At 42.6% G+C, this 23218-nt stretch overlaps 1 protein-coding gene across 2 annotated transcripts in view; it reads right to left on the reverse strand.

Moving 5' to 3' along the window:
- Positions 1 to 14292, reverse strand: part of cpeb4b (cytoplasmic polyadenylation element binding protein 4b) — a 34954-nt gene extending 20662 nt beyond the window's left edge. The window contains exons 1-2 of one of the 2 annotated variants that reach the window (XM_045717359.1): positions 13779 to 14292; positions 10440 to 11594 (exon numbers count right to left, since the gene is read on the reverse strand). In XM_045717359.1, the coding sequence (XP_045573315.1) occupies positions 10440 to 11549 (1110 nt within the window). In that variant the 5' untranslated portion in view covers positions 11550 to 11594; positions 13779 to 14292. The remainder of the gene's footprint in view (positions 1 to 10439; positions 11595 to 13778) is intronic. The other variant, XM_045717360.1, reaches the window with a different exon arrangement.
- Positions 14293 to 23218: the final 8926 nt, after the last annotated feature.

The raw sequence follows: 23218 nt of genomic DNA on the forward strand, positions 1-23218 counted from the left end.
AAACAATCAGAATGGAGAGAGACCCATTGAAATCACTTAGAATGTATGTAGGGTCACGCACTACTCATAAAGCATTTAACTTGTACTATTCAAAAACAGAAAAACAGTCAAAAATGTGAAAAATACTGTGATATGATATTGTGGCCATGTCGACCAGCCCTAATGCTAAGCAGTGGGAATGGAAACAAGCGTTAAAATGGTGGCCATGGAGCAGTAAACTAACAGAATTAACAACCATGACCTTAGGAGTGACAACCACACAAATCACCAGTAGGCTGGGGCTGCAGTAGCCAAGAATGTATTTTCTACAATCCACAGAGAGATGAACTACTTGAAGTCAAATAGTAGATTAACACAAAAACACTCTTAATTCATTACAAAATAAATACTCAACAAAAGAACAGTGTGCACTGAACCCTATCCTAAGAGGCGAAACAGGAAGGGTCCTAGTAAAGTACTAGGTAATGAGATGCCATACGGCATCATGACGACGCACAAGTATGGCTGCTGTTGCAGTAGTTACGCATCTGAATGGATTGGCAACTGTAGCGATTAAAGGGATACTACGAGATTATGGCAATTGTGCTGTCCTACTTACCCAGAGTCAAATTAACTCATGAATACCATTTTTATGTCTCTACGTGCAGTATGAAGGAAGTTAGAGGTAGTTTCGTGAGCCAATGCTAACTAGCGTTAGCGCAATGACTGGAAGTCTACAGGTACAGTAGCATACGCTAGAATCTGACTCTGGCTAAGTAGAACAACAGCACAATTGTCATAATCTTGCAATATCCCTTTAATCGCTACAGTTGCCAATCCATTCAGATGCGTAACTACTGCAACAGCAGTCATATTTGTGTGTCGTCATGATGCCGTATGGCATCTCATTGCCTAGTACTTTACTAGGACCCTTCCTGCGGTTGCCAATGCATTCAGATGCATAGCAACAGCAGCCATACTTGTGCGTCGTCATGGTGGGAGATGGCTTCTACAGGACTAGGCTACGTACGTAGGCACACAGACACATAGCCCTTATGAGCCTGCCTGTCCCTCAGTTCAACTCTTTCCTTCTCACAGCCTCACATGAGAAGTTTGGTTCACCTCCAAAGTACACACCTAGGTGGGCGGATCAAATAAGACTTTTCCTTACCAAGCGCAACAATAATCTTTAAGGAAACATTTTTTAAAGTCAAGCTTAGACTTAATAATAGGCGAGTGGCACATAGGAATGTAATGAAATAATTCCCTAACTATGAGGAAAAATAGTTTTCACCTGATTAAGAGACAAAAGAATAGTGGGAAACAGTCAGAGAGACCAAACCGGAGTATTTTGTATTTCAACTCGCTCCAGGCAGCGAGCCTGTGTTTGGGAGTATAGCTAGAAGCTAAGGCCAAACTATCCGACGTGAAGAACACTGCTAAAACAGGCCTTGATGAAACATGCGTTTCTGCCACAACATTAATGTACAATGTCACAGCTAAAATAATGGAAAGGGAAGGGGGAGGGAGCTAGGGAAGGGGGCCCAGCTTTGACACTTGATTTTTGTGTTGCTGGTCAAGGCATTTCAAAGCCTTCCACATTAAAACACCCACAAGCCCATGAAGCCAGTCCCAGAGCATGGTTAGGGAGGGAGGGGTAGCAGGGGGTGCAGACTGGTTCCACAGGGGAGCCAGATCTACTTTGGTGATAAAGTAATTAAAAACAGCAACAGATCCTAATCAGAGACTGGGAGTTAAAACGCCTGTGACACTTCAGACACGTCCCCCCCCCTTCCCCATCTCCCGCTCGTTAAAACACACAGTACGCGTCCTGTTTCATAACTCCATTCAAGGGTAGAAGGTTAGAGAACATAAGAACACGGTCGTGCACTTGTCACTGATGGTCAATTCTTTCATTATTCAAGGGGCATTTACCGCCATCAGGATCGTGACTAATTGGCTAATGCCCTCTAACTTTTAATAGCTGGGAAAGTGTGCTGGCCGTAAATGGGGGGCTAAATGAGATCGAATGAATGAGGCTTGTTACTATAACCATAGAACAAAAGATTACATCTGACAGGGCTCTACAGCACGACCATTTTACTTGCATATGCACCCAAATCTTTTGCTGTGCGACCCAGAATTTATATTTAAGAGCACCAGTGCGCATAGAAAATTTGAGGATTCTAGCTTTAATATCTCAAATATTTTTCATTGTGCTCCTTCTTTCTGTGTGCCTAAATCTTTCAACTTAAGAGCACATGTGCTCCTTGTAAAAAAGGTCAGCGTAGAGCCCTGTCTGATACTAACCTCAGCACATTAGTCAGTCAAACAGTCAGTCTACACATCCCAAAACATCTTCCCATTAGTACACCGTCAACTGATACACACAATGATGTGAACACGAGACCTTTGGGGTCGATATTTTCTGTTTTGATAAGACATCCTGCCGTATCATGAACTAACAGACGTCATAGGCTACTTCCATGGTCTTAAAGGGATACTTCGGGATTTTGGCAATGAGGTCCTGTATCTACTTCCCCAGAGTCCGATGAACTAGTGGATACCATTTTTGACTCTGTGTCCACTATGAAGGAAGTTAGATGTAGGTTCGCAAGCAAAAAGCATGCTAGCAGATACCCATAGACTTCAGTCATTGTGCTTATGCTAGTTAGCATTGGCTCGCAAAACTACCTCCAACTTCCTCTATACTGGACACAGGGATAAGTGGTTTCCACTAGTTCATCAGACTCTGGGGAAGTAGATAAAGGGCCTTATTGCCAAAATCCCAAAGCGTCCCTTATAATGTAAAATGGCACCGGAGCAGAAGGCAGACGTTTTACATGCCCCCAACCGCACCATCAAGAGCATCCTGACTGGTTGCATCACTGTCTGGTATGGCAACTGCTCGGCCTCCGACCGCAAGGCACTGCAGAGGGTAGAACGAATGGCCCAGTACATCACTGGGGCCAAGCTTCCTGCCATCCAGGACCTCTACACCAGGCGGTGTCAGAGGAAGGCCCTGAAAATTGTCAGACTCCAACCACCCCAGTCATAGACTGTTCTCTCTACTACCACACGGCAAGCGGTACTGGAGCGCCATGTCTAAGTCCAAGAGGCTTCTAAACAGCTTCTAGCCCCAAGCCATAAGACTCCTGAACACCTAGTCAAATGGCTACCCAGACTATTTCCATTGCTGCCCCCCCCCCCCCATATCTTTTACACCGCTGCTACTCTGTTGTTATCATCTATGCAGTCACTTTAATAACTCTACCTACATGTACATACTACCTCAACTAACCGGTGCCCCCGCACATTGACTCTGTACCGGTACCCCCTGTATATAGTCTCGCTATTGTTATTTTACTGCTGCTCTTTAATTACTTGTTACTTTTATTTCTTATCCATATTTTTTTTTAACTGCATTGTTGGTTAGAGCCTGTAAGTAAGCATTTCACTGTAAGGTCTAGACCTGTTGTATTCGGCGCATTTGACTAATATATTTTGATTTGATTATAGAAAACAATCTCACAAATCACAAGCACACTTGCTAGTGAGTAGCCAGCTAATCTCTATAATTCAAGTTTAGCCAACTTGGACCTATTTCCTAGCTGACAAGGTAGAAGCGTTGTTATGAACACACCCATCTGTCCATTTCCATACGTTTGAACAGCATGCTAGCCTGTCCACTTTGTTTAGTTGAAATCGAGTGGCCTAACTTATTTCTCAGAATAAGAACGAGTTCGCAATTCCTTATTTAGGGTGTGTTGGTAAATTCAAGCCCCAGAGTGCGCTCTGGGTGTTTGCCAATTCAGAGCGTTGTCAGATTGTCTATTCGTAAATTCAGATCACTTCGCTCTCGGAGCGTTCAGAGCGCACACTGGACGCTGTGACCTGGGAGTAGGGTTGATCCGAGCGTTCTGACCTCACAACAGCAGTCAAGCACCCAAGCTAATTGGCTAAGGTTGGCTAGCTTTCTAGCTACTTCGACACAAATTAGAACATTTCACTCTGACCATTTTACTCGGCCTAGCAGAGCTGGTTAGGCTGTTTTCGTGTTATCCAGAGCGCTGGTGGCTATAACTGGGCTGCTGGCAACAATTTAAATTTTGACGACGCTTACCGACACCAGCCAATATTCAACAGGTGTTGAGCATTCGTAAATTCATCAGTTATTCTGCACTCTAGCACACAATCGAGAGTGCTCAGAAATTGGAGTAGATGGCCAGAGTGAATTTACGAACGCACCCATATTTGATGCAAATTGCACATTTCTAAAAACACAGACTAGACAGCTAGTATAACAGTTTTTGGCTAAAATGCTGCTAGTGGTACATGGTACCTCAAATGCTGCTAGTGAAAAACTGAGAATTCATTTTTCAGAATCAATTTTAATTGATACTCACAATTTTAGTAGTGACTGCTCTGTGTGAAATTTGAGGAGTTGATACATAAAAAGGTTTTCATTAGAAAGGTTAACTACTCCTGTATTACAGTAAAATAATGTCTCAATGTCTGTGTGTGTCCATATGACTGATTCTGTTGGAACAAACCTCAAATACTGAATTGAAACCGGTTTCGGGAATATTGTGCTAAAACATACATTTGAATTAATTTGATATATCACCCAGCCCTAATGACAACAACTGTGATTTGAAGCAGCTATAAATGCAAGCAAACATATGTTCTTCGTTTAAAAAAGGTTAACCAGAAAAATCACAACCGTAGGCTACCTCTAACAATTTTCCACATACATTAGATTGCTAAATATGGCCCTTTGGGTGCCTGCCCAACCCCAGATCCACAGGCATGTTACCGAGCAGTAGGCCCTGTCCCTCCCAGTCACGGAAGTCTGTAGAGCAGCTTACACAGAGCTAAGAGGATGCCCGGGGTTTAGAAAGTGAAAGACCGGCCCTGCCTCAGTGCAGAGAGCTTGGCCTAAGAACACAGCTCTAATACCGTACCCAAAGACAGTAAGCCTATAGTCGGGACCAGGGGCCTGTCCATGTTTTATATTATCATAACATCCCTCTCTGGGAGGCATAGTCACTAATCCCTGAGAGATGACACTGGACCTACTGTAGGAAACATATGACTGTTTGCCAACGGCACCTGCAACCAGTGACAAAAGCTGCTCTAATACAGAAACAAACAGAGAAGAGACCTAGCCTGAAAAACAAACAGCCTCCTTGTTCATTTGGGGCGGCAGGTAGCCTAGTGGTTAGAGCGTTGAGCCAGTAACCGAAAGGTTGCTGGATCGAATCCCTGAGCTGACAAGGTAAAAATCTGTCGTTTTGCCCCTGAACAAGGCAGTTAACCCCGGTAGGCCATCATTGTAAATAAGAATTTGTTCTAAACTGACTTGCCTAGTTAAATAAAGGCTAAATTAAAAAAAATGTAGGTTAGGTCTCCCAGTACAGTCATGCTCTGTGATCAGCAGCTGCACAGCCCAAGGCCATCACAGAATGAACATCTAAATAAAGGGTCCTTCTTTCTGGCCCTAGAAAAATCAGGTTTATTTTTTGCCCGATTGTGTTATCTCCGTTTTGTTTTTCCCATTTATTTATCGCTCTGAAAAAAAACAAAAAAAACGTTCGATGTTATAAGTCCAGAAAAATGCTTAAACCGCATCAGACCACTTGAAGTCTGGGAAAAATAGAATAAATGAAGATTTTGGGGTGTAGTTACCCTTTAATGCAGTTGTTTGGTTAGCCAAGTTTCTGTAGCGCTCATGTAATTTCAGAGTTGGCAAAACAAATGCCCACTGGATTGATGCAAACAATCATGATATTCAGTCAAACTTTGTAGTTAGCATTTAATTGAGAACCTTTGTGGGAAATGTTATCATTAGCATCATCGCTAACGGCCACACAAAGTGTAGATATCCGCGCGCGCACGCACACACACACTGAAGAACATTCCTGTTTAGTTTCAGAAAGTTGCAGAAAAATAAGAAATCACTGATGCATTTTGTTCAAGTCTTATGATTAACTTGGGCAAATTAATGAATTTTCTAATAAATTCCATACATTTTGTGAATTTCCTACTAAGTTCAATACATTTCTGAATATTGTTGAATTCCATTTTAATGTCTGGATTCCATAATTCCGTCCGTGTTCTACGCAACATTTTTGTTTTTAGCGCCATTGCCTTATAAACCGTTTTTTGTTCTCCCAAGTGGGAGCAGCATCTCCCTTCTCATTTCCTCCCTGAGACACAGGTTAATCATCAACATCTCACCTGTGTGGGCTTGCATGGAGCGAGTGCTCTAGTCCCCCTATCAGACAGCCTCCACTTTCACACCGAACATGAGATATTCTTGGCTGAGACACAGCAGGCCTATGGAAACTTCCAGCACCATTAAACTCTAAGAGCTCAGTATCACATCACTTTAATGTGTTAACTCCCCCAAGGCAGACACCTAAACAGTCAGTGAAAGCTCATTTAAATAAGTTACAAACAGGCATCCACTGTTGATTAACATAACCAAGATTTCTATGAAAAGGTGCTGCTACAGTATGAAGCTGAAGTATTGTAGACAGTAAGGTATTTCTACACAATGTTACTTGAGCAATGTAAATGTTGTTCAAGCTTGATGGATGTAGGCTATGCTAAATAACGAGGGGCAACATAGCCTACAGCAGGGGTAGGCACCTAGATTCAGCCGTGGGACGGTTTGTCAACGCAGATGGTCGGGGGGCCGAAAATCATTTTTAGACCTTGATTAAACAAATAAAAATGTATTCATGGGAATGCTTGGGAACAGATTTCCTACAGTCAACTTATTTGTTGCTGAATTCCTGTTAAATGTCGACGTCTTGTTTCACCAAAAAACAAAATCCTAAAACATTTTCTTTTTTTTGGGGGGGGGGGGGTCTCCTGTTGCCGACCCCTGGCCTAAAAGCATTATACCGTTAAAAACACCACAAACCCCCCACCTGTTCTCTCCGTGATGAGATGGAAACTATGTAGAACCATTTGGACATGCCTGGCAGTCACAAGAGAAAGTCATGCAATCAATGGGCTGGTGTTCACTATCACTAAGTTAAGCTGAAAACATTGCTTGTTCAGGGACTGAGAGACAGGGAACCTATTTATTATGTACGCTAACAGTCACAAGTTTGGACACACCTACTCGTTCAAGGAATTTTCTTTATTTTTACTATTTTCTACATTGTAGAATAGTGAAGACATCAAAACTATGAAATAACACATATGGAATCATGTAGTAACCAAAAAGTGTTAAACAAATCAAAATATATTTTATATTTGAGATTCTTCAAAGTAGCCACCCTTTCCTTTGATGACAGCTTTGCACTCTTGGCATTCTCTCAACCAGCTTCATGAGGAATGCTTTTCCAACAGTCTTGAAGGAGTTCCCACATATGATGAGCACCTGTTGACTGCTTTTCCACTCTGCGGTGCAACTCATCCCAAACCATCTCAATTGTGTTGTGGTCAGGAGATTGCGGAAGACAGGTCATTGATGCAGCACTCACTCCATCACTCTCCTTGGTCAAATAGCCCTTACATGCTGAACAGACCGGACACGTCGCGTGCACGAGCGTTGCAAAATAAATGTAGAAATCCATGTTATTCAATTATTGCACCCACACTGCTAACGCGCGTCCGCGTTGCCAAGAGCTAAAATAGAAGTGATTCCTATTTCTGATGTAGATCACGCTGCAAGTCCTGCCTCTCCCCATCTCCTCATTGGTTTATAGAAGCAGGTACCCACGTGCCATCTCCTCATTGGTTATACCCACGTGGGTGACTGAAAGACGAACTGTTTTGCCGGTTGTCGTGGTAATACTATGAAAGTGTAGATGCCAATCACCATATAAGTTCAAAGATGAAAAAGCCTGGAAGGAGGAGAGATGACTAGAAACAATACGGTTGACTGTTTTATGTGTGGATTAATTGTCGGAGTAGAGGACCTTGTGCATTTCAGATAAAATAACAACTCAATGTTTATATCCCAGGACAAATTAGCTAGCAACAGCAAGCTAGCTAAATAGGACAAATTAGCTAGCATGTGCAAGTTAGCTAGCTAAATTGCCATACATGTTTAATGCTTTTCGACCTGTCCCCAAATTAATGTAATTGGTTCAGAGTTTGTTTTGATATTTTAACCTGCGTGTCGTGATCGCGTTTGGTGTAGGGGGACAAAATAAATGTATGCACAATGGTGCACAGCCGGTTTGGGTTCCATGTTACACAGCCTGGAGGTGTGTTTTGGGTCATTGTCCTGTTGAAAAACAAATGATGGTCCCACTAAGCGCAAACCAGATGGGATGATGTGGTAGACAAGCTGGTTAAGTGTGCCTTGAATTCTAAACAAATCACTGAGTGTCACCAGCAAAGCACCCCCACACCATCAGATTTCCACCGGCCTAATATCCATTGCTCGGGTTTCTTGGCCCAAGCAAGTCTCTTTTTCTTATTGGTGTCCTTTAGTAGTGGTTTCTTTGTAGCAATTCGACCATAAAGGCCTGATTCATGCAGTCTCTTCTGAACAGTTGATGTCGAGATGTGTCTGCTACTTGAACTCTGTGAAGCATTTATTTGGGCTGCAATCTGAGGTGCAGTTAACTCTAATGAACTCTGGGTCTTCCTTTCCTGTGGCGGTCCTCATGAGAGCCAGTTTCATCATGCGCTTGATGGTTTTTGTGACTGCACTTGAAGAAACTTTCAAAGTTCTTGTTCTATATTGACTGACCTTCATGTCTTAAAGTAATGATGGACTGTCATTTCTCTTTGCTTATTTTAGCTGTTCTTGCCATAATATGAACTTGGTCTTTATACCACCCCTACCTTGTCACAACACAGCTGATTGGCTCAAACGCATTAAGGAAATCAATTCCACAAATGTACTTTTAACAAGGCACACCTGTTAATTGAAATACATTACAGGTGACTACCTCATGAAGCTGGATGAGAGAATGCCAAGAGTGTGCAAAGCTGTCATCAAGGCAAAGGGTGGCTACTTTGAAGAATCTGAAATATAAAATATATTTTGATTTAACACTTTTTTGGTTACTACATGATTGCTACATGATTCCATGTGTTATTTCATAATAGTGACGTCTTCACTATTATTCTACAATGTAGAAAATAGTTGTTGTTTATTTAAAAAAAGGAAAAAATCCTGGAATGAGTAGTGTCCAAACCTTTGACTGGTACTGTAGTAATGTAATTAGCCTATATAATAAAAGTAATCATTAGGTTACATAGAACAGATCTTTTTTATTATAGAACAAAAATACAATACCTATGTGATTTATCCTAGCGTGACTAAGCATGATTATACAATAACAATGTAATATCTGTGTAATAATTCCACAGCAGTTCCAAACAGCTACAGCTAACCTACTACTGGATTTTGATCCACGGCAGATCCCTCAGTTCAGTCACACGACAGTAGCCTTTCACCACCCAAACCTTCGATATAGACATCGTTGCAGAGGATTCATTTCCAATGGATTTAAAGAGCACAACTTCATTCCGACAGTCTCTATGGAACACTTCTGCCTGTCAGGCCAACCTTACCCGATATGTGAGAATATTCAGCATCCCCTGTTGAAGTAGACTAGAAAATGCTTCTTAATTATTTAAAAAACCAATGTGTCTCAGTTATTACAGCCTGCATCAGGAAACTAACCTCCAATCATACCCTCCACCCCAATGCATTTAGAGGTCAGAGGGCCACAATCCAGCTAGCCTGAGCAACACAGGCTAGCTGAACCAACAAGAGCACAGCACTGCCGTGTGCTACAGTAACATAGCAGTCAGGCTATATCTAACTTGGTCGATATGGCATCATGGCTGTCAGCACTTCTGGGGGGGGTATCCTCAGAGCCTTCAAATCAAGCCTTCCAGCACGTATACTAGCCCAACCCCTGCACCCACCCCTCCAGACGCAGTCACCCCTGTGCTTGATCAATAAAATAATCTCCATGCCCTTTCCATCAAGCCTATCAGTTTTCCAACGCATAATACCGTTATCCAAGTCATCTTCATTGTGTGCTATCAATCAAATTTCAAATTGCATTATAAATGAGGTGGCATTATAAAGGATGTGTAGACCGGTAGTCTCAGGTTATTAATAGCCCTGTAATCCTAAAAATCACTTTCACGGAAAGATAGGTAATTGATGTTCCATCCATTTCGCGACAGTGTGTTCTCTGGATGAAGAAAATGATCTGATATTTTCTAGGCTGTCATAGCTTCTGTATGTCATATACGTGGCACACATCACTGCAGTGGTACAGCTACGCTAGTCATAAGAGGCCTCTGGCAATTAAAGCATTAGGACCAACATCTAATAGCGTGACAAATTCATCACGTAACGCAGAGTAAGGTCTTTGGGTACACACAATTCTATTTCGTCTCGCTGAATGGCTCTAATATCATTAAAGTCAGAAGACACTATATAAAACCAGTGGGAATTATTGACTGACCTGGAAGGGGAAGATGTTGTCACTCCTGCTCACACTCTCGTCCATCCAGGATTTGGGGTTGAACCCAGGGCTGGTGCGGGAGTACTTCTGCGACGGCACGTGGTTGTTGGGGAAGGTTTTCTTCAGTGGGGAGATGGAGTTCAGGGGGGTCATGCCTCCGTTGAGGCCCCGACGGTACTCACGCCCCTGGGAGCCTCCCCAGCCACCATAGCCCCCGCCAGGACTCCAGGAGGTTGAGGAGGGAGAGGGAGAAGGGCTTTGGTAGCTACCCCAAGGTGACGGGGGTTTATTCAGATTATTGGACAAATGCGGCAACTGGCTGAACGCAGCATTCCTATGGGGGAAGGGAGGAGGGTGGGGGCTGGCTGGGGACCTGCGGTGCTGTTGGTGTTGGTTGTGTGGGTGCTGAAAGTGTGGATGTGGGGGATGGTGCTGGGAGATGGGTCCAATCTGGGGGGAGAAGTTTCCCCCAAAGCCTGGGCTGGTGTGGTGGGAGAAATTCTGGAACAGGAGGGCCCCATTGTTAGCAGAGGCAGCTGGGTTGAAGAAGCTGACATCCTCGTTGATGATGGTGGAGGGTGTCTGGGAAATAGCCGCTGACCAGTTGTTGAAGCCGGTCAGGGACGAGGAGGTACTGGACTGGGCTGGAGTCCCAAGACCCGATGTCTCTTGGTAGTCGAAGCCTGTCAGTACTGGGGACTCGAGGCGCAGCTTCTCCTTTCCATTGCTACCATCTGAGGCGCTGCCCTCCACCTTGTTCTCCTCGGACCTCGCCTTCTCTAACTCAGATATGATTACAGACTCCTGGTGGCCAGGGGACAGTTGTTGCTTTTCTTGCGTTTCTTGCATTTCCTGTTGCTGGGCTTTGGGCTTTTCAGACCCAAGAATTTCATCTTGCATGCTGCTGTGGGCAGCTGTGGCTGAAAACAGCCAAGGCGACCCACTGCTACTGCCATTACCAGATGTGGTATTGTTTATGAAAGCAGCAGGGCTTGGAGACGCATTCTGATGATGATGTGGAGGTTGCAGATGTGGGTGAATTCTAACTGGGAATGCAGACTTGTTGCCAGTGTTGTTTTGCACTAAGACTCCAAACCCGTAATCCCCCATTTGTTTTCCCCCACACAATATGTGCTATCCCGTGATCTTTACGTCCTAAAGAGAGGGGCAAACACAAAACACACCAGTTATTATTTCATTGGTTGTAATTGAGAATCCGGCAGTCAACAGTGTAAAGGACTTTGAAAGCTAGCTACGTCAGACCCTTTTCTGCTAGTAAACATCTTGCTAGTCCACATGTGGCAAACTCATTCAGTTAAATAAAAGGTTAAATAAATAAAACAAACATTTTTATTGATTTTTATTCCACAGAGGGCTGAGTGCCTCGGGTTCACACTCCTCCCTTGTACTTAGCTAATTAATGAATTAAGGTCACTGATACATTAGGAACTCCTCTTACCTTATGGTTAAGGTATTAATGGACACAAATTCATGGAATGAGTTAAAGCCATCTGTCGAGAATAGCTGCTAATATAATAACCTTGCTAACGTGAGATGCCACATCAGTTCCACCTTGTACGTTGTAGCTAAATGATTTATTGTATGCTAGCTAGTTGGTTATCTAGCACCATCTTTACGTTGCCACAGAATATGCTACACTAGTCTAACTACCTAGTTAGCTAACGTTTTCTGGTAAGCTACACTACATGCTCGTCGAACATCTCATTACAAAATCTTGGGCATTAATATGGAGTTGGTCGCCCCTTTGCTGCTATAACAGCCTCCACTCTTCTGGGAAGGCTTTCCACTAGATGTTGGGACATTGCCGCTATAACAGCTTCCACTCTTCTGGGAAGGCTTTCCACTAGATGTTGGATCATTGCTGCTATAACAGCCTCCACTCTTCTGGGAAGGCTTTCCACTAGATGTTGGAACATTTCTGCGGGGACTTGCTTCCATTCAGCCACAAGAGCATTAGTGAGGTCAGGGACTGATGTTGGGCGATTAGTTATTCCACACCGATCTTGACAAACCATTTCTGTGTGGACCTCGCTTTTTGCACAGGGGCATTGTCATGCTGAAACAGGAAAGGGCCTTCCCCAAACTGTTGCCACAAAGTTGGAAGGACAGAATCGTCTAGAATGCCATTGTATACTGTAGAGTTAAGATTTCCCTTCACTGGAACTAAGGGGCCTAGCCCGAACCATGAAAAACAGCCCCAGAGCATTATTCCTCCTCCACCAAACTTTACAGTTGGCACTATGCATTGGGGCAGGTAGCGTTCTCCTGGCATCCGCCAAACCCAGATTTGTCTGTCGGACCTCCAGATGGCGAAGCGCGATTCATCACTCCAGAGAACGTGTTTCCACTGCTCCAGGGTCCAATGGCAGCAAGCTTTACACCACTCCAGCTAACGCTTGGCATTGCACATGGTGATCTTAGGCTGCTCAGCCATGGAAACCCATTTTATGACGAAGCTCCCAACGAACAGTTCTTGTGCTGACGTTGCTTCCAGAGGCAGTTTGGAACTCGGTAGTGAGTGTTGCAACCGAGGACAAATTACTTTTACGTGCTTCAGCACAAATGACTTTTACGTGCTTCAGCACTTGGCGGTCCTGTTATGTGAGCTTGTGTGGCCTACCACTTCACAGCCGTTGTTGCTCCTAGACGTTTCCACTTCACAATAACAGCATTATAGTTGAGCGGTGCCGCTCTAGCAGGCGAGGTGTCATCCTATGACGATGCAACGTTTAAAGTCACTGAGCTCTTCAGTACTGGCCACAATACTGCCAGTGTTTGTCTATGGAGATTGCATGGATGGGTGCTCGATTTTATGTACCTGTCAGCAACGGGTGTGGCTGAAATAGTCGAATCCACTACTTTGGCAATGTAGTGCATGTCGGACAGTCGACAGGAGATTGCAGTGGTGACATTTCTAAGGCCAATTAACTAGCTAGCATTTTGTCGATAACATACTAAAGTTAGCTGGCCAGTTGCAATAGTCATATGCAACAGTATTTGGAAAATGACGCTAGCCAGCTAACATTAGCTAGCTAAATTTGAACGAAATCATGACAGACAAGCGACCTTGCTTGCCTGACAGCTGTCAAAGCCTATCCCGTTGTTTGGATTCAACCTTTTAATTTCAGAAAATGATGATGGTTTATTTACTCTTAATCTGTTATAGGCACTTCCCCCAACAGTTTGATTGTTTTAGGCAAAATCTTAAACAGATATGACATAGTCGATAGTCACAGATGCTAGCTAGCTATAGTAGTGTATGAATAATCTGGCTAAAGCGACGTTGCACACACATCGACAATAAAATCCCTTTTTCACCTTTTGGTCGCTAACGTTACCCTTGATCCAGGCGATGACTCGATCGTCCTGTAGTCAACCGGCAATCTCGATGTGTCTGATAAAATTGTGAAAATCAAGTTTATGACAAGCGATATGGTACTTTTATGGCTTTCGCTCATATAGTAGCTAGTTATGGCTAACCAGCTTTTCTCTCCTCTCCTGACGTGTCCTGCCTGCTCAATGACACAGCTCTCTCTCGCGAACCGCTAACCTTGCTTGTCTAAAAAAATAAATGTCATTGAATTAAATTGTTAAAACGAATTTAATACTAGTTGACTGTAGTGGCTTATTCGGTGGGTTTCATTGTTTAAAGGATTTCTGTAAAAAAAAAAATCTCTCTATCCAACTGACTTGTTCCTGCGTTTCTTTTGCCGTTGCTGTCCCTCTCCTCAGAACCAACCGTGGCCAAATGACAGAGTGCTCAGCCGCGAGACACTTCCGGGTAGAGCTCTGCCCCCTTCTAAAACCTTCCCACGGATGGCTGGGAGCCTCTCCTCAATTCGTGACACCACCCACACCTCGTGAGATAGTGGCGTATAATTGGTCATACAAACCAGTAGCCTCACCTACCTTAAAGATATGCCCGCCCTTTAAGGTCAATTCACGTGATATGCGTATATCCTCTTGACGCCAAGTCTCCGCCTAGTAAGGTCGAATCATGAGAGCTCAGATCAGAGAAAACAGCTGAAATTGCATTCCCTCCCTTTCGTTTGTAAATTAAGAGGTCAAGCCTTCTACAAAAGGTTTAAAAGGTGATGAACGATATGGATTCTGAGCAGAAATATAGCATTGAGCAGGCTGTAGTTGTAATATAGATATAGTCCTACCTTACTCTTACATTCATGCATATAGCTTGTGTCCTTAACTGTTATTGTTTGTTTTTGGCTAGAGGTTATACATTAGCTATAGCATAAACACCCCAGTACAGCTCAATGTTCAACATGGAAAAGAGAGCTTGCTCCTTCCAGTGTTCATAGACATATTCACCATCAAACACTCAGGATAATGTGATGTTCCTTGGATGCAGCCCTATTACTGTAGGTGATATACATGCGAGCTTGTGTGGTGGAAATATCTTCTGCAACTTCCTGAAAATCTCTCAGTGGTTTTGAAAGAGAAGTTGCTGGTGATAGCATGGGGTCAATTTCATGCCTTAAGTATTGAATTCAAAATAAAATAAATCGTAAACAATTGAAAATGCAAAAATAATATTTTAGCTGAAAAGTGAAATAATGGATGTTGAGATTAAAAACCAAAAAAATTGAAAGCAAAAACGTGTAGAATTGTAAACAAAAAGAATATCAAAAGATAATAAAAAAAACTTGCAAGCAATCATTTTTAAAGCTGGTGTACAAAACCAAAAGTTACAGATGCAAAAATGAAACTTACGAAAGGGAAGCATAGAAATAGTGCACATATGACAGATATACTGATTCTTATACTTGCTTTCAACAAGAATGTCCGGTCTATAACTTAGTTTTCTATATTAGTTTTCTATATGTTTTTGGTAGGGTAGGCCAACAACCAAACCTATTGAATCCATTTCAATTACCCTCTTGCCTGCTGTTACTACCTTTGGTTAGGTTACTCTGATCTGCGCTTTTGCCATCTGTTTCTTTGCCTTCAATAACCATGTTTCCATCCACAGTTTTTATGCAAAGTCATACCTCACAAAAAATGATCACAACAGCTGCCATGGAAACAGGATGTTTCGGTATAATTTTATAAATGCCAACAGATCATTTGTTCATTTGACATGGGTGGAATCTTCTTCAGGCAATACAATTAATTATGCGAGAAATGCTGGTGGAAACGCATTTATGCATATATATTTATATAATAACCATCATGTCGAAGTAAACTTAGCGTCACACGATGATATGGTGTATGGTCCTCCCACTACCACTCGGGAAACCATGTACAGTAGTTTGTTAGGCTAGCCTACAGATGGAAATAATAAACTTCACATGGTGGAGAAAGTGCACGGTAACGTGCTTGATGCAAATTTCCAATAAATATCGAGGGTCTTATTCTGGTGCCATGATGATCGATGCTTGAATGCCGTTTGACCAAAAAAATCTATTGTAGCTCTTATTCATAATAATCTCATCATGTAGACTAGCCTACCCTCACAGCCTACCTGCACTGTATCTGCAAGCTGTTGGCTAGAGTGCATGTGTCAAGACCAGAGTGAGCACATTTTCTATTTAATGCAACAGTTTTTGTGATAAAACTATCCGTAGGCCTAGAGTTAAAAATGCGATGAAAACAGATTTTTATTCTGAAAATTAAGCGAAAAAGAAAATGTTGTGTGCACTTCGCCATTACACAGATTTTTATCCGCAACAAGTCCGTTTGTGCATATTTTCTTTATGTGGATTTTAGAATATTTGCATGAAAATCTGTTGTAGCCACTGCTAGTTTTTTTCAATTGCGAGTTTTGGCATTTTTATTCAGTAAAAGCGGGGTTTAGAGGGAGGTGTAGATAATGCACCTGCATTGGTCCACTAGTTTTGGATTGACGGTTCATCCTAACCCAATCAATGAGCAGGATAGACAGAGGGTGGTTTCTTTCTATTTCTATTCTATTTCTAGCTTAGTTGGCTGTTTTACTGTAGTTATCAGACTAGCTAGCCAAATGGAATTAATCGCAAGACTGCATGCCTGTAGCTAGCCTGTACCAGGCGTAGTGAAAGGTTTGTCTGTATCGTTTTAGTAAACCATAGTGCTTGTTATGGACGAATAGACCATTGTGATTTTTATCCCATGACGAATATCTCCAGTTAAATGTAACTAGCTAGCTACATCATTTGTATTTAGACCAGGGACTTGTGTATCCACTTTGACATATCAACACTCTTACACGAGTCCTCTGGATTACATATATAATTTAGCTAGCTATTTATCTAGCTGGAGATATTCATAATGAGATTGAAATCACATTACGCCCTTTACGGATAGAATAATTACTTGGCTTGCGAAAAGCATACAGTCAAACCTGTCATTCATATATGATTGTATCGTAATAACCCTTAACAAGATGTTCTGTACTAGCTGGCTATTTAATCTAGAGACATTCATGGGCAAGACGGTTAATGCTTTTCCCTTGTTGCCCCTATATCCAGCTAATGTTGACTGTCTTCAGCAGAAAGAATATTCAGAGGTGGTTTCGGCTGCACACAGCCTCATCTCTGTACTGACCCAGACTATTAAGTACTGTAGCCAATATAAAAAGGCCACCCTCCTCAGTCTATCCTGCTCATTGATTGGGTTAGGATGACTTATCATTCCAAAACTAGTGGATCAATTGAGACGCATTATCTACCGCTCCCTCTAAACCCTGCATTCGTGGAAAAAAATTGCCAAAGCTCACAATTGATAAAACTGGCAGGGAAAACAAAGAAACGGACGGTGAAAGCAAATATCAGAGTAACCTAACCAAAGATAGTAACTGCAGGCAAAAAAAAAGTTCAGGAAAAATGGATACAATAGGGTTGGTTGTTGGAAAAGTTTTACAAAAAAACTATTTTTGCATTAGTTTTGAAATCAATTTGTTTTGATCTCACTTCATTTTTTTGCATGCACGTTTTTTGGGTTTTGCTTTTGATATCATTATTTTTGTTTACAATTAAAATAATTTAGCTTTTGATTTTTTGATTGATGATCTCAACATCCATTATTTCACTATTCCTCGAAAATGATAAATTATTTAATTTTAAAGTCAATACTTAAGGCATGAAATTGACCCCATGTGATATGGCAGATTGTGACAGCGGTGGAAAGGTCTGCTGTCGATGGTATTGGTAGAGGCACCTGCTTGCTCTCTTCTCTAAATTTTTGGGCCAGCAGGATCAATCTCATTACCAGTGCGGATGTGAAATGATGGGTCAGGGAGCACAGAGAGAGAGAGCCTCTGCTCTGAACAGCTGTGGCCACAAACAGAGATCTCATTAAACCAAGCTGCTGCCTAGCCTTCTATTCTCTCACCCGCTAATCAAGCTCTTCCTGCCTGATCATTTTCACTACGCTGCTTGGGTCACGACTAACTGACAATCTCTCATTGCCTTTTCATGAAACGTGAAGTCTACAAATGTGCTCATTCAATTAAACCTGTCATTTTATTTTCAGGTGTGTGTGTGTGTTAGTGTGTGTGTGTGTGTGTGTGTGTGTGTGTGTGTGTGTGTGTGTGTGTGTGTGTGTGTGTGTGTGTGTGTGTGTGTGTGTGTGTGTGTGTGTGTGTGTGTGTGTGTGTGTGTGTGTGTGTGTGTGTGGTATACTGGGGGTTCTAGACTGTGTGTAACTGCATGCGGGTGGTAGCCATGGATACTAGAGTATGAGAGTCTCTCATTTCTCTTTAACCTCACACTTCACTCAGTGAGACAGGCCATATCCCTTTAACCTGCTGATAACAGCTCTGACTGAATTTAATTCAAATCCGTGTGTGATTATCTGCCTGTGTTGCCACTGCAGTGTTTGACAAGCCGGCTGAATTGAAATACAATGAGGCATTTGTTTGCAACAGATTACATTACACAGTTATAATACAACATCAGCAATAATTTAACAGTCAAAAATCCAATCATTCTGACATGGCATGACATACAGTATGTCATGTCTCTTTAAATGGGCCTCATCCACTTCTGCCAGTTTCAGGATTTCTGTAGAGGAGTAAAACGTAACCATTCTGTTTCACTGGCTGCTGCTGTTCTGAGAATCAGCTTTTTTACACTGAATAAATGTTTATTTATGGTCCATAGTTTTTCCAGTTCAAAGACCCAGACACAGATAGCAGCCTAATGCTTGCACAGTAATAATTGCATAGTGTCAGTTAATGTAGACACCTCCACAGCTCTCTGTCCTATACACATTTCTTTATTTTTACAATTTTCTCCCCAATTCAGCAAACATGATCCCAGGGATATTCATCCATTCATCATATTAATCCACTAATCTTGACAACAGTGGGAAGAGGTGGAGGAAAGGAGCATTTGAAACACATATTTCTCTCTCACAGTGGGGTGGAGATGTTGAAACATGCGTAAATTAATTACAGAAGGATAGAATAACCGATCTTACTGGCTTCATTTACAGAGAGAGACAAAACCTCTTCTCCCCCAACTCATCTTCCTTCCCATGCACCCTCAATGCTAAAATTCAAAGCAGGGAAATAAATGCTAACATTCAAAGCAGGGAAATAAATGCTAACATTCAAAGCAGGGAAATAAATGCTAACATTCAAAGCAGGGAAATAAATGCTAACATTCAAAGCAGGGAAATAAATGCTAACATTCAAAGCAGGGAAATAAATGCTAACATTCAAAGCAGGGAAATAAATGCTAACATTCAAAGCAGGGAAATAACATCCATATTTATGAGAGAAAGCAGTGTGGCGGATGATAATAGCCTTTATGTGTCCTACTGTATTTCTGGTTGGTTACGGTGTTTGTCCACCGTAACCAATCGCATATCCAGACATGTTTTGTATCTCTTTTTTACGTGTATATATTGCAACAGTTCCGACGAGGCTATGAATAAAACATTAAATCCATTAAAAAATGAATCACCCATACTGGTTCCTCCTAGAGAGCTGTGAATAGACGACGACAACAAGGCCACATTATATTGTGTAATACCATTGTATTGTACCACATTAAATATTCAATACACCAAACAAACTATCTCAAGTTTCAAGGTGTTATTGTCACGTGCACAAGTACAGTGAAATGCCTTTCCCGACAATGCAGTAATCAATATCAGTTGTACTATAAAATAAAGTAAAGTAGAACAAAAACACACGAGAAATAGAAATAAGAAGAACATGAGAAAGTAAGTAAGCTATATCCAGGGTCAGGGCACACTACTGGGCACGCTACTGGGTGCCTGGCCTTGTGTTCTCAGCAGTTCTCTGTCCTCGTGAGCTGCAAGGCAGGAGTATCAACAAAGGCATCATTTCTGTTTGACGTGTTGTATATAGTATAAACATACATGTTTGTTTACCACCACCACTACGTAAGTGCCAGGCGCCCAACCCTAGCACGTTCCACTATACCTCCATTCTGCCTCTCTAGCTTTGACTCTTGCTCCATTCTGTATTGCCCTACTTTGTTTGAAAGGAATGGAATATAATAGTCATGAACTGTGATCCAGCACAGTAGGCCAGGGCTTGTTCACATTGTTCTGTGTGTATTTGTCCTGGTGGGTTTTTCCCAGGGATGAAATAGAAATGAAGCCAAAGAGGTCTAGCCAGTGGAATATCTCAGCGTTTGAGGGGGGAATGGTGGATGTCAGAGAGACCTTAGTGATTTCATTAGTCCTTTGGGTACTATACGGAATACATTACAGTGGACCAGCTGTGTGTGTGTGTGTGTGTGTGTGTGTGTGTGTGTGTGTGTGTGTGTGTGTGTGTGTGTGTGTGTGTGTGTGTGTGTGTGTGTGTGTGTGTGTGTGTGTGTGTGTGTGTGTGTAACAAATGAGATGCCACTTTCCTTCTGGGCAGCTCTCCACAGTTGATGAGCTTGGCCCGTTGACAGGGGACATCTGACAATGGCCATATCGAGTGGCACAGCTCACTGCGATGGTGAATAATGAAAATGGCTACCTTACCATCAGCTCACTTACACTACCAATCCACCCAGAACGACCTCTCTCTCCCCTCAACCCTCTCACTCCTCTCTCTCCCTTCACTCCTCTCTCTCCCCTCACCCCTCTCTCTCCTCACCCCTCTCTCTCTCTCCTCACTCCTCGCTCTCCACCTATCTCTCTCTCTTCTAGCTCACATAGTGCTGACACGGCGAAAATCCTGGAGCTTTGGACGCAGAAGAGCTGAGTAAGACCGACCTGAGCCATCCTTCGCTCCAGCAGAGATGCGGAGTGTGGCCTCATCAATAATGTAAAGTCCTCTGCTGTATTTGATGGGGCAGACGTAGCCTACAGTATACCGTTCCACCTCTCCTCAGGTGAAGGATGGAGTTTCAACAAGAACCTTATCAGTTGATGCAGTGTCAGCCCATGGACAATGTAATGTCTATGTGTCAGCCACCCTGACAGAAACTGGTCTGGGTGACGTGATACAGTGGCTGCCCATGTGAAAGAGTCTTTTACACCACAGTCTAAACAGTGTGCCACATGTCATTATTATAATTTGTTTTAAATCACACATACGAACAACAATTTACAGACGCACACAAACTACATTTCAAGGAGAAAAAAAAAATGCTGTCCCTGTCATTAAACTCTAAACACTAAACAACAGTGCTTGAGATCATCATCATTAAAAACTTGAAAGCCTGAGGAGGGAAGATATGTATATTTTTGACTGCCTCTCTCTCTCTTTCCGAGATTACATTCAAGTTCTGACTTAATTACTTCAGATGTTAGTTTCTTGGTGTCCCCATAAACTTGATGTGTTTAAGCACCGGACAAAAAAGAACTGAGGTGGATTCCCGTAGGCTTGGCATGGCCCCATTCTTTCCTTCACTGCTTTCAGCATACAGTAGCCTACTTGGGTCTGGGCAACTGGCTTTGCTCTGCATGAGCTAAACTGTATCTGACTAGTCCAGGTTGGGTTTCAGCCTTCCAGGTCATACATGAACGTAAGTGTACAGTAGCATTAATGTAGGATTCAAACTAATATTCCAAAGTGTGTCGTGCTTATAGAATAAATCATCAAACACAGAGTTAGTACAAACGGACGGACATGGATCTCTGTGTTGTTGTTCAGTTTTATTTTCAGGTTTTCTGGAAACATCACGATTAGCCTCGCTGTGTTGTTATGTTGTGAAGAGGACTGTTGACCTTTTTATCAGGACCAGAAGGAGGCAGGGCTTAGGTAAAGAGATTTCCACCCAGGGCCCCAGAATACTGTTGTGTTTATTGACCTCTGTTTGCAGAGTTCACAATCTGCCTGATTGATAGTTAGTCCCATTGATTGAAGTATAACACATAGATTATCAATCTGTTGAAATCTCTCTCTCTGCTCCAAGCCTCACAGCACAACGTGGCTGCTGCCTGGATAACAACGAGAGAACCAAAGGAGAGACCCTGCAGTGTGAATGTATGAGAGCTCTCCCCTCCCCACCCCCACCTATACACTGCACCGTGCAGGATCGATACTGCACAAAATCCATGAGAAACAATTTAACATATCCTTTGATCATCACTTATTCTGCCCTGTAAAGAACCTCTTATTATAACGGTTTCATGGGTAGAGGAAGGGAAACACTGATGACTGTCCTTCAGTTTCTTTCTCTCGCTCTCTCCATCTCCTCCCTCTCTTTAGAAGGCAAGGCTCTGCTGGGGACAGATGGCATGATGCAGCATATCAGAGCAGTGATCTGCAACCCCATCAAACATTTACACCACCATTCCACCCGCTTTACTGGGCTAGCAGGACAGACCCAGCCCTGTGCTGCCTGCCCTGGGACAACACGCCCTGCTGGTCTCCTGTTACCAGTTACCTTCACAGAAACATTAGGAACAGGACATCCCTTCATGTGTCACGTCCCGTACTGTCTGTCCTCTTAGAGACACCATGGATCGACATGAAAGGGAAGGGAATGGAGGATACAGGTACTGTGTGAGAGAAAAGGCTTGGATTAAAAATATATATAGAATCAAAAATAATATATATCTATTATTTGTAATTTTTTATTGAACCTTTATTTAACTAGAAAGTCAGTTAAGAACAAGTTCTTATTTACAATGACGGCCTACCCCGGACAGCACTGGGCCAATTGAAGTGCCGCCCTATGGGACTCCCAATCACAGCCGGATGTGATGCAGCCTGGATACGAACCAGGGACTGTAGTGACGCCTCCTGCACTGAGATGCAGTGTCTTATGTACAGCATCTGCTCTACTTTGGAGAAGTTTAATATATGCCATTTAGCAGACACTTCTTTCCGAAGCGACTTATTCATGCGCGAATACATTTTACGTATGCATTTTATGTATACATTTTTGATGCCTCTGTTTATGTGTTCCTCTACCCATTTGAAGCCCCACAATACACAGGTATACTGGTCATCAATAATCTGAGAACATTCTATTCACTGAATTCAGTTCAATCCAGTAGCTAGCTTTGATCAATACTGCCTTCCATTGTACTCCACTGCATCCATTGAGGTCTCGCTCCCGCTCTCTTTTTCATGGGGATTGAAGAGTTGTTTAGGGTGGAGGGGCACCCGCTCTTTCAGTTTCCACTCATCAGGTCTGGCTGGGTCACTGGCAGGGCATTCTGCTACAGGCCAATATCTGCGCTTATCAGATTGATCACTGTCATTCGCTGTCCATTGATCTGTATTGACACATATAAAATGTATAGACACAGCAACTCACAGGGATTATCTAACAACTCTCCCACAAATATTGCAACAAAACACACACATTGCAGTTTGTCCATTGAATCATGACAGTCTGGAG

The sequence above is a fragment of the Salmo salar genome, chromosome ssa04 (genome assembly GCF_905237065.1).
Source record: "Salmo salar chromosome ssa04, Ssal_v3.1, whole genome shotgun sequence".
In the NCBI taxonomy this organism is placed as follows: Eukaryota; Metazoa; Chordata; class Actinopteri; order Salmoniformes; family Salmonidae; genus Salmo; species Salmo salar.